The sequence below is a fragment of the Tiliqua scincoides genome, chromosome 4, assembly GCF_035046505.1.
Source record: "Tiliqua scincoides isolate rTilSci1 chromosome 4, rTilSci1.hap2, whole genome shotgun sequence".
Lineage (NCBI taxonomy): Eukaryota > Metazoa > Chordata > Lepidosauria > Squamata > Scincidae > Tiliqua > Tiliqua scincoides.
In genome coordinates, this window is record NC_089824.1 from 157,621,798 (window position 1) to 157,644,277 (window position 22,480).

The 22,480-nt window shown below is 43.3% G+C and overlaps 1 protein-coding gene across 1 annotated transcript in view; it reads left to right on the plus strand.

The window, feature by feature from the left end:
- The window catches only part of FAF1 (Fas associated factor 1), a 255,313-nt gene that overhangs the window by 7,278 nt on the left and 225,555 nt on the right, over positions 1–22,480 (plus strand). Inside the window, exon 2 of the mRNA XM_066625992.1 lies at positions 9,778–9,846. Coding sequence (XP_066482089.1) covers positions 9,778–9,846 — 69 coding nt within the window. The remainder of the gene's footprint in view (positions 1–9,777; positions 9,847–22,480) is intronic.

Genomic DNA, 22,480 nt, shown 5'->3' on the forward strand with positions numbered 1-22,480 from the left:
TCTATGTGCAATGGTTGCCATGTCTTGTCCATGAATGCTTCTCTAGAAGTGCCTTTTGCAAATGGGTTATGTTATTATCTGTTCTGTAGCATGTTCTGTCTAACTGTGAAATGCCCCTAAGAGGGCATAACTCTGCATTCTCAAAGGATACAATCTCATCTGACTCAAGAGTCCCTGGTGTCCAGAAAAATTTTCTGAGAAAGCAGATACTCCTCTTACAATTGGTGTGGCTGTGGCAGTTTCTGTTTGCTCTAAGTCAGATGTGATTTGCTGGCAAGGACATGGAGTGGTGTGGAACAGTGTAAAGGAAGTGAAGGATGTTGTTTTACAGTACAGGAGTTCCTTCTGAATCAAGGAGTTTAGACTGGAGCAAAGGGATGGATTGTTCCATCTCTATCCAATTTCTCTGAGAATTTTCTACTTTCTTTTATGTCCCACCTATATACGAGCTCGTAGCTCTGCATCCCTCTTTTTGTTTCTAGAGAAGTCCATTCCTCTACTGCAGATAGTCACATCCAATTTTAAGTACATGAGTGCAGAGATGCGGGAGTTTAGCATATTTTAATATATGATTATTTTTAGTAACATAATGCAGAGATGCAGACTTGTAGTGGGTCAGACAGAAGAAAAGAGACTGTTCAGTGGAGAGCAGAGAGAGAAGGGGAGGGTTAAGAGAGAGAAGAGGTTTATAAATCTTGTAATAATGCAGAATAAACAGAGACACAGTAAGCACTCTTAAGTAGTTCTTCCCATATTCACTGTATATCTGATGCCAGTGCTCCTGGTGGCTGCAGTTTTGATGTTCTTAAGAAATGGTCCATACCCATATTCCAAAGCAAGTGTCTGCAACTTTCAGGGGCTGTCAGGCTCTGGAAATTGGGGGATGCTAAGGTAGATGAGCGCAGGGCCAAGGGGGCAGACCAGGCACACGTTTCGGTGTTCGATATAGTTGTCTCCCTGCCATTACCTCTGCATGCTGCTGGTCTTTTCTGCCCTCTCTACCTCACCTGAGCAGTTTGGAGGAGCAGTAGAGGAATGTGTGTGTGACATGGACAGGCTCTTCTAGTCACGCTTCCTGCAGTGTGTAGAAGAGAGCAATAGAGGAGGCATTTTTGGGGCAACTGGGTCAAGTATAGTGGAGGTAGAGAGGGTGGACACCAACTGTCACCAACACCGGATAGATGGATGCCATGTGTCTGTGCCTTCATTGGTACAGTTGCACTTGGGAGTGCCACATTGGGGAAGCCTGTTCTAAGGAATGCCAAACTTGCAGGTGATAGTTGTATTGGCATTGGGGTCAGTATCCATTGTCCAATTCTCTGTAATCAGTGAATGAGAGGGACAATTGTTTGGGAAAAGGGCAACTATGCTACAGTTGTTTGGAAAAAGGGTTTAACGGAATGAATAAAAAACAAAACACTGAGTTAAAACTAGTAACAGAAAATGCTTTTCTATGGTTATTAAAGCAATTCCATCCAGTCCTTTGCATTACTGTGTATGATTATGCCTATGAGTTACTAACAATATAGTCCAATGTGTGTCTTCTTAGAAGTAGATCCCATTGGGTTCACAGTGTGTATACAATATAGCCTAAAAATATATATAAGTGGCTGCTAAAGTGTTTTGAGATGTACTCCCCATTTCTGCTCCTTCTCATCCCCTCAAATGAGGTGCCTTCATCTTTGAATCTGCAGAATATCCGGGGGGGATATCCGGGGGGACGGGACTGTCATGTAATTACTGGAAACATCTTTTGATATTCCTTCATCAGTTTGGCATATTAAGGGGGCGCCCTTAATTATGAAGACCATGGAAATCATAGAGGCACAGGTAAATCAATTCAAAGTTATTTATAACTTTATAGATTTAAATTCATCTGGAATTGAACCCAAAGCCACTCTGAGGAGTATAAGGGGGTCTGTGCAGGCATTTGACCTCCCTGTCTAGGATGTTTGCTGCTATGTTCTACATCAGCTTGAGCCTCTGGTGCCTTCAACGGTAGCCATGTGCATTACAGTAGTCTAACCTGGGTACTTAGTTATAGTCACTGTCCTAATTGGAAGAGTCAGGTTCAATGATGTAGCTTGACAAGATTCTGAATTTGTGTATTGGTTGGTGGTGGGAGGATAGGGCATATCTGTATGGGCATTGCAAACTTTCCTGATTGTTATGACTTTAATCTTGCGAAGATTTGAATCATGTCCTTTTACTTGCATTTGTCCTTCTATATTTGTCTAGTTCAGGGGCCTTTAGTGTATGGCCTGTGGTGCACCAAGAAAAGCCTCTTGGGTGTGACGCAGCGGTGGAGAAACCCTGCTGCCTCCCATTGTCATGCCCTATCTTTGTCGAAACTCACACAGGGCAGCTACTTCTACTACCAATTGTCCCAGAAGGTTCTGCGCCCTGTTTTCCTGGGGGAAGCGGCTGCCTGGTGTGAGTTTCTACAGAGATCAGGTAAGATGACAGGAGGTGTTGTGGTGGAATAATAATGCTTCACCACTGCCATGCTGTGCCTGAGAGGCTTTTCTTGGTGTGCTGGATCTGGGCCATAGTTTGGAGGCTCCTGGTCTAGGTATTAAACACTGAAACTGCATGAAATCCTGAATAGATGAAGAGTAAAACATTGAGCTGTGTGTCTCTGGTATGTTCTTCATCTTGCCTAGAAGAAGAGCAAATAGGTCCCTGTAGAACTTCATTAAGGAACGTCCTAGGGCTAATGAGTAATCTTCCTTTGTCATGCTCTCAACATTCCCTACTTAGGACAAGTAGAATGTCTGAGGTGTAGGCAAAGGTCAGGTTCTGCAACTGTGTCAGCTGGTATGATGATGAATGACATCAAAAGCTATTGGTCTCTAGGTGATGATAATTACCTAAATGCAAGAAAAAGTTCTAACATTACATCCATGTCAAAAACTGGACTGGCAAGGATGTCAGGAACCTTGCCTATTGTAGCTTGAGTTCATGGCAGAGCAGACAGTAGGAATACCTTTTTTCAATATTGAGAGCATTGTAGTCCACTTGATAAGTGGTGGACAGCCCAATCCTGCGCTACCCAGAGCATGTGAAAATGGCTGCCACAGCATGCCAAGTGCAACAAGGTGGCCGCTGCCAACTCCTAGGGGGAAGGGAAGTAGCCCCATAATGGAGCTACTTGATTCTATTAAAAGCCTCCGTGTTGGGCGGTGGACCCAACATGGAAGCTCAGGATCTGGTGAAGCGGAGCTCCACTGGTCCCACTTCCCTTCCGCCCCACTCCCTCCCTTGGCACACCTCACCTCCTCCCTGCCCTCTCCCTGCCCTCCCTCTGCCCCAGAATGCCTCCTTCCCAGCTCCTCCCATGTCTCCACTCTCCTCTCTGCCACCTGGCAGTTCGCGTGATCATCGAGCCGCGGAGCACCGGTGATCCACCTGCTCTAGCCCAGTGCTGGCTGGCACTGAGCTAGCACTGGCACTGGACCGGCAGTGAGGGCCATGAATGTACTTTATGGCAGGTTTGCGACACTCACTACCAGTGGAGTGCTGGCAGTGTGAGCTCAGGATTGGGTTCTAAGTCAGTTACTAGGGCAGGTATGCCCTTCTGTAAGACAAAGTTTCCTGCTAGTGGAAAGGTACTTTAGAATCTGTGCCAAACTCTTAAATGCTTATATTGAGTCTTACAGTCTACTGTGGCCTAGAAGAAAACATGGTAGATGTCTACCCTATGACTAGAAGCTGTTGTTGAATTTTAAAACTTATGCTATTGTTAGTGCCATTTGCTTACGTTGTCTTTGTTTTCAAAATGTCATTAATGTTTTTAAAAGATCATTAATGCTTCAAGACGTAGCAATTAGATTAAAACACGCACACACAACACAATGGGAGAAGCTTGTAAGTAAGTACTGCTGGGTGCATCAGAAATTTGAATGCAAATCTGGTATTGTATGTAAGGCTGTTGACCAGTTTAAAAAAATCTGAATCAGTCTATCATATGACTTTTAATTGAATAAATTTGCATTCAAATGAAATAGTTTTGAATGAGAAAAAACATTTATTCTGTGTTGTTTAGTTGATACATATATAGGTCCAGGCAGCTATCATCTTAGAAGAAGCATTCCCTCCTGTGCATGAGAGAATGCATTTTCTCAGATGGTGCATATATTAAAATGTATTATTTTAAAATTTGCAGCCCGATTAAGGAGGCACCTCTATAATTTGATGAACATATTTTGAATGTATTTGAACTGTTTAATTGACATAATAGTGTCACCCTGTATGTATGTAGAGTGCTTTATGGCCCAATGGTTGGTAGTGCCAGCTGAGTGACTGCACTGGTGCTAGGTGTAGGGAACATGCTATAAAGCACTTGCTGGCCTGGTCTCCTGGTGGTGTGTAGGATGCAGAGGATACTGTATTGGCAGCCCTTCACTGTGCAGGCCAGTCTGTGATAATACTGAGCCATTAGAACCTTTTCTTTGCTGAGAGCAAGACTTGTTGACCCCCTTTGTCTATATTTCAATATTCTGTCTGGATCCTCAAAAGAACAAAAATCTACATTTATTTAAGTCCTATTCACGTGTAGTAACTGAAAAGTACTATTGATTCCAATGTGCAGTGTTGTATGTTCTGTAACAGCAGCAGCCTTCCTGCATTAGTCCATTCTATGTCCACCTTGTTGGAAACCAAGTTTTAAAATGATTAATGAAATGGAGAACGTTATCTGGCTGTCTCTGAAGTCATTTCTGGTAGATTTCTAAGTTGATTGAATTGCAGTAGCTGTAATGGCAGGTCTTTTCTCACAAACACATGATTTATCTCATGAAATAGGCTCTTGTTAATCAAAGCTAGTGCCATAATCCATTTGTTAATCTGTAAAGAAGCCACAAGACTTATTTTTTGTAGCAAAAGGCTAATAGTTACTCTTACAGAACGTGCACACACAGATACATATTTATAGCAATAGTTCGCTAAAACAGAACGGTTGTATAACTTTGAAGAAGTGTAGCTAGAGACTTTCTTCTCCAAATCTATGTCAGTTTTTGCTTGACTCTGGTTGATTAGCATTGGCAAATAGCATTGGCTTCAGCAACAATGTAGTGTTTTTTTAATTGCTTTGCAGGGACTTACTGTTTCTGCAGGAATAGTGGATGCTTTTCTTTTTTCCCATCTTTTGTTGTGGCTGTGGTTTGGAAAGCCCTGTCCTAAATCCACACAAATTATGAAAAACATGAATATTGTTTTGGTTGGTGGCATCTTTGCCACTCAAATAGGCCTTAATTGTGAGCCAAGCAATGTTATCTGCAGCTCTGTGTGATTTCTTGTCATGTCCATGCCATCTTGTGTTATAACTGTGCCACACAGTATATGCATAGGTTGCTGAAAATGTACCCCAAACTGCTGAAAAAAGGGAAATATGGGAGGCAGCTGTGGAAAAGGGCCCATTTTCCCAGCCACTTACAGTGTTGAAGACAAACTCTCTAAATCCTCCATGAAGCTTTTATCCTAACCATGTGTTCTTATCTTGCACAAATGTTAAACTCTACAGAAAGGTCAGGTTGAACGAAGAGGATGCATCCAATTTTCTTTTCCTTGTCCAGATTAAATGGAATGCCAAATCACCACTGATCACATTATAATGTTTTCTCTGGCAGAAGACTTTCCACAGCACTGAGGAATGGAAACACCTTTGTTCTCTTATTTCCCCCCACAATGCACAAGGGAGCCCCCTTTTCCTTGCCTGAAACAGTACATTCTGACTACAGAATGTTGAGAAACACAGTGCCAGCATTGGCTGCAGCTTTTGGGGAGTTCTGGAGCAAAGCCCTGCAAGATCTCCCCAATGGTGTGCTCCTCTTCTGCTTTGGAAAACAGATGTGTGTACCAGTTACTTCCTTCTGGTGTCCAGGAACCGGACAGTTCTGAGCAACAGTCCTCTTTCACTGCCACTGCTATGATTACAGGTAGACTTGCCTTTGCTGCTGCCACCTGCTCTCCATCTCCTCCTAGTAATCCTCCCCTTTGATGTCTCTCACTGGCTTTCTGTGTGATGATGAGGTTCAGCAGCAGGATTTGTAAAGTGACTCTGCGGGAAGACGAGAACAGGAAACTTCTGCCATTGCCTCCTGGAAAGCCAGCTGGAGCCCAGAGATCAATGGGTAGATTCACTGAGAGGCAGTTGGGGGGGGGCGACGACAAATGGCAGCAGTGTACCATACTTTTTCTTTCCTTGGCCAATTTATCAATTCCTAAATACTTCAGTCCCTGACATGGTGTCAAAGAACAAAGCATCTGGGAATGGAAAAATGGAACTGGGGGAAGAAGAAGGTGTTGGTCTTCAGTTGTTGTCCAGTTAGTATCCTGTGAGCCCTGGCTTAGCAGGTGGTGAGCAGCAGCAGCAGCAGACCCTCGCTACCTCAGAGATTGACTGGGTCCAGTCCAGGTGTGGGCTTCTTTGTGGGTATCAACCCTCTGGCATGTGCTTCACCAGGCCCATTTATAGAGGGCACTTACATTATGAAAGCTGTTTTCATTCTTAATGAATGAAACAGTAGGGAAGGGGGAGATTTAGATTGCTCTGTGTACTAGGAGGAGTGCATTGATTCTCATTGCCTCTTGGCTACCACAGAAATATAATGGTTCACTTATAGTGGTATAGAAGGTCCCATGGCTTGGGAACTTCCGCTACTACCCACAGCCCCAAATATATCAGCTTGCTGTTGATGATGGTCTGGAGGCTTGCTCTGCATTGACCCAGTTTATCCCATTGTGATGTCTAGAATTACCACTTGATCTTTTGTACAAAATTAGTTATTTTGTAATAGTAAGGGGAAATACAATCATAGGTTCAGTTCAGATGGTAAATTAGTAATAAATACTGCTGTGAACTCTCCTCGCATGTAAGTTGTCAGAGGTATAGTGGTAGGATTTTTTTTTTAAACAACTGGTTTGAATACATTTTAGAGTGCTCCCTGATTAACAGACATCTTAATTCAAAGTAATGCTGCTTCTTTATAAAATGTTTTCCCCTTACTATTACAAAGGGGATGTGCATATGGAGAACATCAGTTCAATATGGTCCTTGGTTTTTATTTAATTGGCTTCTGTTTCTTCTTATTTTCTAATGGAAAAGTTGCAGTTGGTAGTTACGAGAATTCTATTGCAAACAGGAGTATAAATAAATACCAAGTTTTAAGTGAAGCCCTTAAATATGGTTTCATGAAGATTTGTTAATAATAAAGAGCACCTGAAGAGTAATGAACATCTGTTTCTTTGGTATTCAGCAGTGTGTTGAATACTTTACAGAAGAAATATAAGTTATAGCTGAAAAGAGTTTTTTAGGAGAAAGAGCAGGTGATATTTGAGAAATGCCATAAAAGGCTTTGTTCACTTTCTAGTGCTATTGAATGCAATTTGACATATCTCTTTACGCACTGCCACTGTAAAGATAAGGATAAGCACAGCATTTTGTGCTTGTTCTATAAATGCATATAACTGGACAAAAGAGCTGTGGAAAGTTTGATCCAAATTAAACCCACAAATCTAATCATATTTCCTCTTGGCTGTCCTTTCTGTATTTTCTCATTAGATCAATTGCAGGAGCAGAGTGTTTTTATTGTTTTTGACTTTTGTGTTTTATTTCTAGTTGTTAGTTAGCTTTCTTTGAACATGAGTATCTAAAACTAACTACAGTTCTCCAAATAGCAGTTCACCAGCTCTGTGTGATGGGACATCCAGGTACCTGTTTGTAAGAACACTTCTGCTACATCCTTTGCTGCCCTTTTATACCTGGAACCTCCCACTTATGCACCTGTGGGATAGTCCCATACTCAGTTTTCACATCTGAAAAACTATCTTTTTTGTGAAGACCGTGACACCGTTTCTTAGTCTATGTTCCATGTTGTAGCTAAATGATTGAAAAAATTGCATATGCTTCCCCTGTTTACCCCTGCATCCATCTTCTTTCCCTTTCTGTGTTGTCCCCCTTGTGTCAGTCTTTAGATTATTGCAAGCAGGGACCTGTCTTGTTACTGTTTTGTAAAGTATCATGTGCACTGTGGCATTAAATAAAGAACACATGCTGCTGAGAATGGTGTGGTGCAAAGGATAGAATACTGGGATTGGATGTAAATTCAGTAAGTGGCCTTAGGTCAACCATTTTCAACCACTGTGCCGTGGCACACTGGTGTATGTGAATGGTCTGCAGGTGTGCCGTGGAAGTTTGGGGGAGGGTCATTTATAAGTAGGGCTATTGGGGGATGTGAGCCCCCCACCATGGTGTGCATTGTCAACTGTCAAAAAACTGATGGTGTGCCTTGACAATTTTAGCACCTTGTCAGTGTGCCACGAGACAAAAAAAATTGAAAATCACTACCTTAGGTAATGATTTCTCTAATAGATTTATTGTGAAGACAGATGAGATTTGAGATTCTGCACAGTGAAGAGGTCTATAGAAAACAATAATAATAGGACACCCATTTTGTCATTGTACCACACTGCACATCGCCTTCATTCATCATTCCGCACATGTTGAAGTCTGCTTTTGTGTGGATGTTTCCCCCAGCTGCATCAGGGCAAAAGTTTTTTTGCTTTCAAAAAAATAAAGATTGTACGTATGTTGTAATAGTTATAATGTGCAACCTGAGTTCAGGGGCCTGGGTTTAAATGTTGGCTCAGAGCCACTTCACATTTTGAAACTTTAGGTGTACTTCTAAGAATGGAAAGTGTGGATATTTCAATAATGTTGAAAGTATGGAATTCAATATACAGCAGTCAGCATAGTGATCTATCTAGTCCTAGTGTTATCTACTCTGCTGGTGATAGCTCTTCAGGATCTTGGGGAACATAATTTTTTTCTTCCTTGCTACTGGGCTTCCTTGCTACTGGGCTTTTGCTGAGCATCCAAGGACTGAATCTGTGACCCTCTGCAGGCACCACATATTGTCTAATACTGAGCTATAGCCTCTTCCTTTGTTTTTAAAATGCCCCATGCGTCTAACCACTGGTGGGATTTAGGATGGTGTTCACAACTGCATATATCCTGCAGTTATACTTATCGGGGAGTTGGAATTAGCCATGGCTCCCAGTTCAGTGTGTATTTGATGACAAATGCATCCGGAACGTACTGGGTCATTTTGAGCAAATACGAGCTATCTTTCTGCCTAAGCTATCTTTCTGCCTTGTAGCTATCTTTCTGCCTAAGCCCCCATTTATACAATGGGAACAGTAATGATTTCTGTGAAAGATTGTTGCCAGAATGAATGACTAAACCACCTGGCAACAGTGGCATCAATGGGGTTTGCATAACCCGGTGTAGGAGGCCAGTTCATCACCCCTGTGATGGACCTCCTCCCATGCAGTGAGTGGGGCAATGCTGCGGGTGGTGGGCGTGGTGATGTCCGCCCCCGCTGGTTTTTTGGTTATAACTTTTGATAGAATAGAGATTTCAGCGCAGTTTGCTTCATTGCATTCCTTATAAAATTAACATCGATTGATGTATAACATGATGGTATTCGAAAATACTCAGATTTTAAAAATTTTGGCCAGTAGAGGTGTTGCCCGTCCCCATGTGCACCCCCTACACCCTCCTAGCAATGCTACTGCTGGGGAAACATGCTTTGCATGTAGAAGGTACTGTGCAAATTGGCATTAACAAACTGGATTTGCTTTGTGAACCTTTAAAAAGAATATTTTGCCTCACAAAGTAAGGAATAATCTTTTCATAATCTCTTGCTTTGTAGTTGTCTAACTTTTTTGTGTAGGAGACTTCTTTTAACTGAACCCTTTTCTCTCTGCATATTTTAGGCATGTACTGGTATAGAAAATATTGATGAAGCTATCACCTTACTTGAACAAAATAACTGGGATTTAGTGGTAAGTATTAATTTTTTTTGAATAGTTTTCTAGGAAAAAATATTGTTTTAAGAAAAGTTGGTATTTATTGTCAACCAGAAATGTATCCACCATGGGGGTTTTCTTGCTTCCACATAAGGGACTGTAATTTTGATTCCACCCCCCCCCCCAAAAGTATTTATATAGTATTACTTTGAAGCAGAGGAGGGTTGGGCCAAACCGAACTAGCGCAGCCTAGTCCTGCTTCTGTATTTTCAGGTTTTGGGACAGAAACTTCAAGGTTCAACTGCAGAAACATGATTCTGCTCAGAAGGGTCTAGGTTCACAGCTACAGAGGAAGACCAAAGATGACAGGACATCTTCTTTGAAGATGGGGTTGAGAGACAACCACTGAGGATCAGCTCCATTCTGTGTTGCCAAAAGTGGTCTATATCTGTGGACCCAGTTTGCCCCAGCAGAAAGAAGGGAGGATGAAAAATATCAAATGAAGGAGAAATTGCAAGGTCTCCAAAGTTGCTTGGCTGTGGGCTAGAACTAGTCCTTCAGGAGATCAGTCTATCTGCTTAAGGCAGCCATTTTCAACCACTGTGCCGTGGCACACTGGTGTGCCGCGAATGACCCCCACGTGTGCCACAGGAATTAGGGAGAGGGTCATTTATCAATAGGACCATTGTGGAATGTGAGCCCCCATTGACAGCACAGTGTGCTTTGTCAATTGTCAAAAAGCTGATGGTGTGCCTTGACCGTTTTAGTGCCTTGCCAGTGTGCCACGAGATGAAAAAGGTTGAAAATCACTGTCTTAAGGGCTCTGGGAGAAGACAGTGTCAGGATGACTGGGTGAATGAAGGAGCTCTTTCCACTACGTTGAGTAAGACTGACTGAGGGCCCAATCCTGTACTGTCGCAGAGCCTGTGCTGAGCTCCAGAACCATCGCTGGGTGTTGCAAACATGCTGTAAGGCACATCTGCGGCACCTGCAGAGGAGGGGCTGCCGGTGCTGGGCCTGTGCCAATCAGCACTGATCATAAGAACATAAGAACAGCCCCACTGGATCAGGCCATAGGCCCATCTAGTCCAGCTTCCTGTATCTCACAGTGGCCCACCAAATGCCCCAGGGAGCACACCAGATAACAAGAGACCTCATCCTGGTGCCCTCCTTGCATCTGGCATTTTGACATAGCCCATTTCTAAAATCAGGAGGTTGCACATACATATCATGGCTTGTAACCCATAATGCATTTTTCCTCCAGAAACTTGTCCAATCCCCTTTTAAAGGCATCCAGGCCAGATGCCATTACCACATTCTGTGGCAAGGAGTTTCACAGACCAACCACATGCTGAGTAAAGAAATATTTTCTTTTGTCTGTCCTAACCCGCCCAACACTCAATTTTAGCGGATGTCCCCTGGTTCTGGTGTTATGTGAGAGTGTAAAGAGCATCTCTCTATTCACTTTGTCCATCCCCTGCATAATTTTGTATGTCTCAATCATGTCCCCCCTTAGGCGTCTCTTTTCTAGACTGAAGAGGCCCAAACGCCGTAGCCTTTCCTCATAAGGAAGGTGCCCCAGCCCAGTAATAATCTTAGTTGCTCTCTTTTGCACCTTTTCCATTTTCGCTATGTCTTTCTTGAGATGCGGTGACCAGAACTGAACACAATACTCCAGGTGTGGCCTTACCATCGATTTGTACAATGGCATTATAATATTAGCCGTTTTGTTCTCAATACCTTTTCTAATGATCCCAAGCATTGAATTGGCCTTCTTTACTGCTGCCACACACTGGGTAGACACTTTCATCAACCTGTCTACCACCACCCCAAGATCTCTCTCCTGATCTGTCACAGACAGCTCAGAACAGCCTATATGTGAAGTTTTGCTTTTTTGCCCCAATGTGCATGATCTTGCACTTACTTACATTGAAACACATCTGCCATTTTGCTGCCCATTCTGCCAGTCTGGAGAGATCCTTTTGGAGCTCCTCACAATCACTTCTGGTCTTCACCACTCAGAAAAGTTTGGTGTCATCTGCAAACTTTGCCACCTCACTGCTCACCCCTGTCTCCAGGTCGTTTATGAAGAGGTTGAAAAGCACCGGTCCCAGGACAGATCCTTGGGGCACACTGCTTTTCAACTCTCTCCATTGTGAAAATTGCCCATTGACACCCACTCTCTGTTTCCTGGTCTTCAACCAGTTCTCAATCCATGAGAGGACCTGCCCTCTAATTCCCTGACTGTGGAGTTTTTTCAGTAGCCTTTGGTGAGGGACGGTGTCGAATGCCTTCTGAAAGTCTAGATATATAATGCCTACAGGTTCTCCTGCATCCACATGCCTGTTGACCTTTTCAAAGAATTCTGAAAGGTTTGTGAGGCAAGACGTACCCTTACAGAAGCCATGCTGATTCTCCCTCAGCAAGGCTTGTTCGTCTATGTGTTTTGAGATCCTATCTTTGATGAGGCATTCCACCATCTTACCCGGTATAGATGTTAGGCTGACAGGCCTATAGTTTCCCGGGTCCCCCCTCTTCCCCTTCTTAAAGATCGGGGTGACATTTGCTATCCTCCAATCCTCTGGCACTGTGGCTGTTTTGAGGGACAAGTTGGATATTTTCGTCAAGAGATCAGCAACTTCATTCTTCAATTCCTTAATAACTCTAGGGTGGATGCCATCGGGGACCAGTGACTTATTGATCTTTAATTTATCAATGACGTCTGAAACATCTTCTCTTTTAACTTCTATCTGACTTAACTCCTCGGTCAGGAGGGGCCGTTCGGGCAGCGGTATCTGCCCGAGGTCTTCTGCCGTGAAGACAGATGCAAAGAACTCATTCAATTTCTCTCCCATCTCTAAGTCTCCTTTTATTTCCCCTTTCCCTCCCTCACCATCCAGAGGGCCAACCGCTTCTCTGCCGGGTTTCCTGCTTCTAACATATTTGAAGAAGCTTTTATTGTTATCCTTAATGTTGCTGGCCATGAGTTCCTCATAGTCTCTCTTGGTCACCCGTATCACCTTCTTGCATTTCTTTTGCCACAATTTGTGTTCCTTTTTATTCTCCTCATTAGGGCAAGACTTCCATTTACGGAGGGAAGCTTCCTTGCCCTTTATGGCCTCTCTAACTTGGCTGGTTAGCCATAAACTCCTGGATTTAGTGGAGCCCTTCTTTCTTTGTGGTATACACCTCTGCTAGGCCTCTATTACTGTTGTTTTAAGCAGCCTCCATGCACTCTGGAGAGATTGGATTCTTTTTACCTTCCCTTTCAACCTCCTTCTAACCAGCCTCCTCATTTGAGGGAAGTCTGCCCATCAGAAGTCAAGGGTTTTTGTGAGAGATTTGCCTGCTGTTCTTCCCCCAACGTGCATGTTGGAACGGATCGCAGCATGATCACTGTTCCCCAGTAGCTCCATAACATTGATATCTCTAACCAGGTCCTGAGTACCGCACAATATTAAATTCAGAATCACCTGTCCTCTGGTGGGCTCCATGACTAGCTGCTCTAAGGCACAGTCATTTAGCGTGTCAAGGAATCCGGTCTCTTTTTCGTGTCCAGAACACAAATTGACCCAGTCAATATGAGGATAATTGAAGTCCCCCATGATTACAACCCTGTCCCTCCTTGTCATCTCCCTGATTTGTTTCCTCATTTCAAGGTCCCTTCCGATTTCTGGTCTGGAGGACGATAGTACGCCCCCAGTATTTCATTGCTCCGCAGGCCTGGTAATTTAACCCAAAGATTCTATGGTGGAGTCGGACCACCTTCATTGTCTACTTTGCTGGATTCTATCCCTTCCTTAACATAAATGACCACCCCACCTCCAACACGGCCCTCCCTGTCCCACCTGTAGAGTTTATAGCCCGGGATTGCGGTATCCCACTGATTCTCCGCATTCCACCAGGTTTCTGTTATGCCCACTATGTCAATGTTTTCCCTTATCACCAGACATTCCAGTTCTCCCATCTTTGCTCAGAGACTTCGGGCATTTGCATAAAAGAATTTGTACATGGAATACCCCAGGATGGGCTGCTTATTAGCTCCTTTATCCCTGCATTCTCTCATTGTGCCAATTTCTTCTCCTACTCTGTCTTTACCTTGTTGTTCTCTAACCTCCCCATAGGGATGAGGAGTCCTGAACCAGATGCCTGTTGGCTCCTGTCGGCTTTCCCCGAGGGATCAGTTTAAAAGCTGTTCTGCCACCTTTTTAATGTTATGCACCAGCAGTCTGGTTCCATTCTGGTTCAAGTGAAGCCCTTCCCTCTTGTACAGGCCCCGCTTGTCCCAAAACGTTCCCCTGTGCCTAACGAATCTAAACCCCTCCTCCCTACTCCACTGTCTCATCCACGCATTGAGACCCCTGATCCTCGCCTGCCTAGCTGGCCCTGCGCGTGGAACAGGGAGCACTTCAGCGAACGCTACCTTGAGTAGATCCTCAGTGCCACTTGGAGGGCCAGCTGGTGCTCTAGCAGCATTGGCCGGTGGTAAGTAATATCGGGGTGGGGAGGGAGGCAGGGAGTGGGAGGCGCAGACTTGAGAAGCCCCATTGTTGGGCTTTCCAAGAGGGAAGGGGACAGAAGTCGCCTTCTCTCAAGGAGACCTCCGGTGGCCTCAGTGGTTCTGCTGGATGTAGTGGTAGCCATTTTAGTACTACTGCACCTGGTGGAGCCACTGGCTTTAGGACTGGGCTGTTAATCTCTCCCTCCTAAGAAACTGTAATGGAGTCCAGTTTGGAAAAAAATGGGCAAAAGCTTGGCAAACCCTGCTTGGAGGATTGAGCATCATATAGTGGGCAAAGTCCTCCTGAGGCTTCTGGTAATTTTGACATTGTCTAATTATTATTAGCTTGAATGTTAGTATTGAACTTCTAGTACAGTTGAACCCCTGTATCTGTGGGGGATCCATTCTGGAACACCCTGTTACCAAAAGGGCTGTTTTGTTTAGGGGGAATTATTGCACTGCCCTTATTGGAACCTTAGGATCGTAGGCTGGATAACAAGATGGCATAATGCAGAGAAATTCCCTTTTGCTTAAAGAGAAGACTGAGAGAAAGATAACTTTTAATAAAAGATTATAGTTTTATTACAAAAGCACAAAGGTAAACATAGTGCACATGGAGAAATGATAAGTGTATGTTTCTTGGTTCTAGTACTTGAATCTAGTGTACCTAGCTTTCATGGTGGTTGCGTGTAAAGAGTATTTGGTGCATTGAAGGAAATTAGAAAAAGGAAAGGTTGTAGGGAAGGATTTTAGGGGTCCCTGCTGCCAACCCCAGCTGCTAACTAAAAATGGGGGAGAGAAGGGGGAGAAAAAAAAAGGGGGGGGAAGAAGGGCGCAAGATAGTTACCTGTCCTGTAGAGCAGTTGGATGGGGGGGGAGAGTACTGTGAAGAGGACCCTCTGACACAACACAGATGTGTTGGTCCTTGGAGAGAGAGCCAGAGAGGAAGCCCTCACTTAAAAGGGTTTCGGAGACAGTGCTGAACTGGATTACTACCGCACAGCAGGGTGCTTGGAGTGTATAAAACATTGAAAGGATCAGGATGTCAGTTATCAGCAAAATTCAATGGGGTCTGTGGCTGGCTTCCTAGATGGGGGAACTTAAACAATACAATGAATCAGCAACACAAGAAGGCAGTTCAAGTTTGCATACAGTACTTAAACAATGATTGGGTTAGGAGACACTTTTGCATACAGTTCTTAAACAGTGATTGGGTTAAAACAATACAATGAATACAGTAATGTAGGAGACACTTAATGATTTAAGATGCCAGACTTCCTCCCATAAGGTGTGACCATGGCGAGGTGGTGCTTGTGTAACCACAAGCTTGTGACTTGACCAGAGTTTTGGAAATGTGGCCTGTGTGAGAAGTTTAGCCTGCATGATATTTTAGTCCATAGTAACATAACCAGATATAGAGAGAAAATCACAACTAAAAGGAAAAAGGGGATTTCCACGTAACAACCCTGTGAATACAGAATTCACAGATACTGGGTCCGAATTTAAGCCCTTTTTTAAAAAGCACCAAAATTGAGTAACCAACCTTTTTGCAGCCAAACAGCGCTGTTTCCAAGCCTCTAGAGCGGTTTTTAGCGCTGAAAGACGCACTTCTGGGTCATGCGGAGGTTCCGTTCTCTTCCCAGCCTTGCTACTTAATGCATCATGTCTGGGTTGCCAGCCATTTGTGCTCGTGGCCCTTGTTCGTGTGCCATTGCTGTGGCTGCCACACCAGAGACCTGAGACTTAGGCTAAGATAACGTGAGTTCTGATCATACAAGGCCCGGTAGTATTGAGCTGTAAGAGATGTGATGACCAACTGATTGGTACAAGGAACTGTGTTCTTTAAACATCTATTGAAATTTTGGAAATATATTAAAATGCACAGTACAGTTCAAACTTGAAAATTAACAGTGACATTTTCCATGAAGTAGAAGTGTTTTATTGGCGGGGCAGGTTACTTTTTTTTTTTTTTGCCTCAGAAGGAGCCAAGCAACAGAGAATATTACTTTCTTACTCATGCAGTTGAACCAATAAAAGATGTCATCTAGATCATTTTATTTATTATATTTCTATCCAGAGGTGGTATAAATGTGGGGTTTCTTAGGCACTGACCACAACCTCTTAAATTCAGCATTGTGGCTGTATCCTGTGCCCTGGGACTGTTCTGAATCCATCTAATATTCATGCTGAGAGTTGGAGTATTTTTAGGGAAATGATCTTGCCGTGTTGAGAACTTGTGGCCTCTGGGTTCTCTTGTCTACTGAAATTAAAGAATGCTGTGAAGTTGCTAATTCTTGGTAATCAAAATTGTGAGTTGGCTGGTGAAATACAGACAACCTGAGAATGCTTTATTTGCCTTCTGGTTTTACAGCATAGCAAAGCACTGCTGCTGTGTTTCCAGTCTTATTTCTGGTATCCTGAGGGATAGATACTTAAGGAAAAGCAGCAATTCTCTTTATTTCATAAAAAAAAGCTGCAGGACACACAAACTGTGCCTCTGAAGATTCAGTGACCTCCACGACATGTACAGTAATGATATTTTTCATACTGTCTGCTATACTTGTGTTAATTATATTTAGCTCTAAGAGGAAAGTATAATTTCATGTAAGAATAAGTGTAATCTCTATCTACTCATTTACAAACATAGCGTGCTTTCTTTGCAGAAGTTTCAAGTGGTTATGATTATCTTAATTTTTAACGTACATTATAAAATGTGAGCTTTGTTATTTGCCAAAATGTCTGCCTTACTGCTATATTTAACATTTTTATCCCTTCTCCTGGCAGTGGTTCAAAGCAACTGGGTGTTTGAAGTAAAGTCGGTGGTTTAAGTGCACCTGTAAATGTGATGGCTTGCTGCTTCTTGTATGTATTGGTTCTAAGGATCAGCAGACAAAAATGTCTCTGTGTCTTGTTTTTATAATACCTTGATTTTATAACATTAATAATTTTATGGATAACCTAATAAAAAAATGGATATTATTAACTGGGGAAAATGGAAAGGGGTCTTCTTGGAGGTTAGATAAATTCTGTACATAAAGAAGGCACTGTTAAGTGTTTTTTTCATTTTCATTTTCATTTTTTTTTTTAGTATTGAATGAACAAGTTCATAGAATTCAGAATCTGTACAGGAAAAGGGAAGTTTTAAATTTTTTACAAAGCCTTCCTAAGGGACAGTTTGGCCAGGTGTTGAAGATACTTGACTGCATTCCTGAGAGTTTCAGATTCAAATCTAACTTTGTTTCTCACCTGGATAATCTCTTCATCAAGATGTACATGTATATTTGATCAAGGGATTTGCAAGTGGTTGGCTGCAGTGCTGTTGCCATCATTTCCTTGTCTATCAGGCATTTTTCCCCCCAAGTTGTTGTTACAAATTTGTCATAGCAGTGGATTCCCAAGCTGTTGTTTATATAAGTTAGACACACCAGGTAACACATAGATGCTTCTCCTCCTCTAGTAAGAGAAATTTGTTTGTGGAAGTTGGTTTCACTATGAACAATCAGAATAGTTGCAGTATATGCACACCCTCACTGCAGTGCTAATCCAGTGGCCACAGAACTGTCTGAATGCATGATTTAATGAGGAATGAATGCCATATGAAGCAACTAGTAGTTGCTCACAATTAGAGCTGGACTGGCATAGGAGAAGTGTGTTGCTTCCCGTCAGTTGCTGCTGAAGGTTGTGATCAAGGAAGAATGGTTAAAAGAGGGACAATGGCGCTTATAGGTTTTGATTTCTTTGCACAGATAATAACAAAAAACTTTTGGTAGATTTTCTTGGTTGACAATGAGCTTAGGAAATAATTGTTATAGGCTAAGTCTGTTTTATCCTAACTCATCCAGCAGGATGACAGTCCTTGGGTGATCTTTGATTCTCAGTGTTTGTAGAGGATAAATGTTTTTGTCACTAGCCATGTTGCCAATTTTTATTTGTAATTTTATGACTCTCCTTGCATGGTTTGTGTTGCCTGTTTAAGCACTTTATAGGCAGATTGCTGGAGTCTTGCCTGATGATCACTTTTTCTTATTTGGGTGTATGTTGTTAAATGTAAGCCATTTAAACTGTTACCATCTGTGTAGTGATTTGCTGTAACGATGATGGCTGAATATAGGGGTGTGCTTTGTATGAGTGTACTGAATGGAAATAGACGGATGTTCAAAGATGTGTCTGTTGTTATGCCTGGATTTATTGGGAGGAGAATCTGTCACAAACAATGTAATGTATGGAACACATTTTGCTGATTTATACGACTCATGGTTCTACTAAGAAGATTAGAATGAAAGAAAACTTAATTTTGAGTGAAGTGAGATATACATTTGTGATAAACTGAATTCAATACAGGTATACAATCTGTGCTGACTAGCTTCAAAATAATTAGTAGACATGATTTATTATTTAGGCTTAGAAGAGGAATACACAGGAGATTCAGATACCCCAAATTCTGGATCATGGGAGTTCAGTTTATTTCTAGTTATGTGCTTTAAGTTTTTGTTGCTTCCTAGCTAATAATGTCCTTAACATATACAATTGTTCTCAAACTGTGTACTGTGGTGCCCCAGGGTACCGCAGTGCACTCTCAGGGGCGTCACACAGCCTCTTCCTCCCATCTTGTTGGGCCGAGATATTGTATGATTCTCGCACTATGACACCACTGTGACAGGGTGCCGTGGACAAAGGGTGCCTCAACAGTGGTGAGTTTGGGAACCACTGATGAATAGGCATTCTTTTGTATACAAAATGCAAGTAAAGTAGCAGTCCTCAATCTCTCCAGGAGAGTTTGAGCTGCTCTAAGTCCTTGTGGGGGCAGGGGGAAGGCAGCGACCCGATTCCCAGGATCGTGGTGCTAAGGGGGTGCAGGGACTGGTATTTACTTACCTGTTCCTGCTGCAGCCTCCCAGGAGTGTGGGGAGCCCTGCACAACCCTCTGCAGGGCTCCCCAATGTTCAAAAAGTGAAAATGGAGCGATCATACCCGCCTCTGCAAAACCAGAAGTGGAGTGTGATCGCTTCGCTTTCACTTTATAAGCTTCGGGGAGCCCAGCGGAGGGTTGTGCAGGGCTCCCCACACCCCTGGGAGGCTGCTGTAGGGACTGGGAAGTAAATGCCAGCCCCTGCACCCCCTTAGCACCACGATCCTGGGAATCACATTGCTGCCTCCCCCCTGCCCCACCCCTTAAGGGGGCAGAGGCCAGAGTCCTCAGGCTGAGGCATCATGACGCCCTAGTTTGAGAAGCCCTGTAGTAAAGCCTTAAACAACTCCATGTAGGACAACAGTCTGGACAAATTATACAAAATAAGTGCCATCACCAATTTGCATAAAACAAATTACAGTGCAAACAGAAACTGTTGACAGGTATTCACAAAGACTCAAGAGAAGATATCAACTGCAATATTTGTGGGCATCTGGGAACCCTTCTCATTTTGATAGAAACGTCTGCAGAAATTTTTTCGATTGTCAACAATCTAAATGAAAACAAGGATCAAAATGACATCTGTTATTGTCCAGGTATGAAGCCAACAGCTATTAGCTAAAGAATTCCAATCTGCTCAACACGGATCAGTCCTGAGCTAAATTTGAGTTGTATAAGATTTTGCTTCCTTGAAAAAGGATACCATGCTCCGTCATGATTTTCAGCTGTGTCTTGAAGCGTTTGTGATTTCCAAGACTCACAACTGTTGTTCATTGTGATACAATTGTATTAGCTGACTTACAGTATTGAAATTTAAATGCTGTTCCCCTTTAAATGTGAACTGCTGCACTCCCTATTTTAAAGAGCATGATCTAGAGCAGCGGTTTTCAACCACTGTGATGTGGCACACTGGTATGCCATGAGGCTGTCTCAGGTGTGCTGCGGGATCAGGCAGGCAGCAGCTGCGTGTCTGCGTGCGGGAGAAGCTGCTGCTTTGAGCCTCCCTTGGCAGGGAGAACAAGCAAAGGAGCAGCCAGGGAAAGGGCTGGTCGTGGTTGCTTTGCTGAAGAGTCCGCTTGGAGCTTGCTCCTGCTACTGAGGACGACTCAAGCTGCAACCTGATCCTCACTTTCCTGGGAGTAAGTCCCATTGGCTACTATGGGGCTTACTTCTGAGTAGACATGCATAGGGTTGGGCATGAAGGCAGTTGTTGCCTGCCTGCGTGCTGATTCCCCAACAAGAGAAGCCCGGAAGAGTCAGGAGGTGGGAGCTGCGGAGTGAGTCAGAAGAGGGAGCCTGAAGCGGGCACGCAGGTACATAGTCTGCTGAGGCCCCCAACCTAAGCACTGGCTGGCAGTCAGACTGTCTTAGGCTGGCAGTGAAAAGGGTTCCTGAAAGTCCCTTTTCCTTGCCAGTTTGCCTGCAATTCCCCAAAGCGACCCTCCCTGCACTTTGGGTCTTTTAGAGGAAGGGCGTTGGGCCACAATCCTATCCACACTTTCCTGGGAGTAAGCCCCATTGACTATAATGGGGCTTTCTTCTGAGCAAGCATGCATAGGTTTGGGCTCTGGGGGTGCTATCTCATCCACACATTCCTGGAAATAAGCCCCATTGACCATAATAGGGCTTACTTCTGAGCAGGCATGGATAGGATTGGGCTCTGGGGGTGCTATCCCATCCACACTCACCTGGAAGTAAGCCCATTGACTATAATGGGGCTTATTTCTGAGCAGGCAGGCATAGGATTGGGCTTTTATTTGCACTCTTTTTTCTCAAATACACAAGCAGGCAATTGGCACTTCTCTCTCCTCTTCTCCTCCCCCATCCCACCCCCTTCCCCAGGTATATTTCCCCCCCCCCAAAAAAATCTCACAATCGCAGTTAGCAACTCTCTTACTGCCCCTCCCCTCACTTGTCCACACCTTCCAAATATACAGAATCACTGCCTCACATTCTCTCTCTCTCTCTCTCTCCCCCCCCACCCCCAGTTTAATCCTGCACTTGTTTCAGTCATTTCCCCTCACTGCCCCTCATCCACTATGTGATCAACCTGCCCTTCTTTGCCAACACTTTCTGGCACTTTTGATAAGAATTTAAACATAGGATTTTTCTTCCTTTTCAGAAACCACATATACTTCCCTCTCCATGCTTCTTGTCAATTTTTTTTGTCATGTAATGATTTAATTGTATTAATTTTATTAATTCAAGATTAACTGTAATGTAGTAATTTAATGTAAGTAAAAAACTGGTAGTGTGCCTTGCCAATTTTAGTGCCTTGTCAGTGTGCCATGAGCTAAAAAAGGTTGAAAATGGCTGATCTAGATTCTGGTGACAGCCCAGAACTGGCTTAGATAAACTGAATGCAGTTCATTGGAAAGAGAGGTGACTTGTACTTCAGGGAGGTATAATCGTTAGTTACCACAAGCATTTTATGAAGTTCTAGCAAGTCCTATGTGTATTGTGTGAGGTTTAACAATTGAGTAATTCAATATTCTTAAAGTCTCATTAGAAATTAAAACAGCAAGTTCCTAGTCCTTATAGCTACAATTTATAGGTTTGCAGGCTGGCAAGCAGTTGAGCAAAGCTCAGAAGTGAAGCAGTGAAGTCACAGTGAAGGAAAGAAGAACAAACTTGAGTCCCAAAGCATTCAGTAGGACTGTAAAAAAAGAAAAAGATGGTGTCTTTTGGTGACTCCCAGAAGCAGCATAGAGAAGTCTGCTTTGAGTTCACGTCTGTTTTTATAGTTTTGAGGAATTCTAAAGTCTAGGACTTGCATTTTCATGGCCTTATAAAGCACTTGGTAATAATATCCACCCTTCAGGTTTTATGTGAGCTATGGACTATCTCCTCTTTCTTTATATAAAGATGGCTTGCAGCTCTTAGCTCGGCTAACTTGTAGTGCAAATATACTTTGGCAGTGATGTGGTGTTTTTACTAGTAGTTCTCTTGCTATTTGAAAGGGAGCCCAGACAACCCTTCTATGGTTTTTGCATTTTCACTGAAAAGCTCATAAGTGGGTTTAGAATTTGTGCCTTAATGACCATTATATAGTCATGCCACAGCTTATGAACTGCATTGCTGGGTCTGCAGTGATCCGTTTTGTCCAGCATTTGGCTGTCCACCTGTACAAGCAAGGTGCCTCAGGCAATCTCACAAGGATGACATGGATATTGTTTGTTCCCAGAGGCCAGTACTTGGAGATAAATTGCTTCCGGGCCTGTAGCTTCCAATTTTAGTGATCATGGCTAAAGTAGTAATAA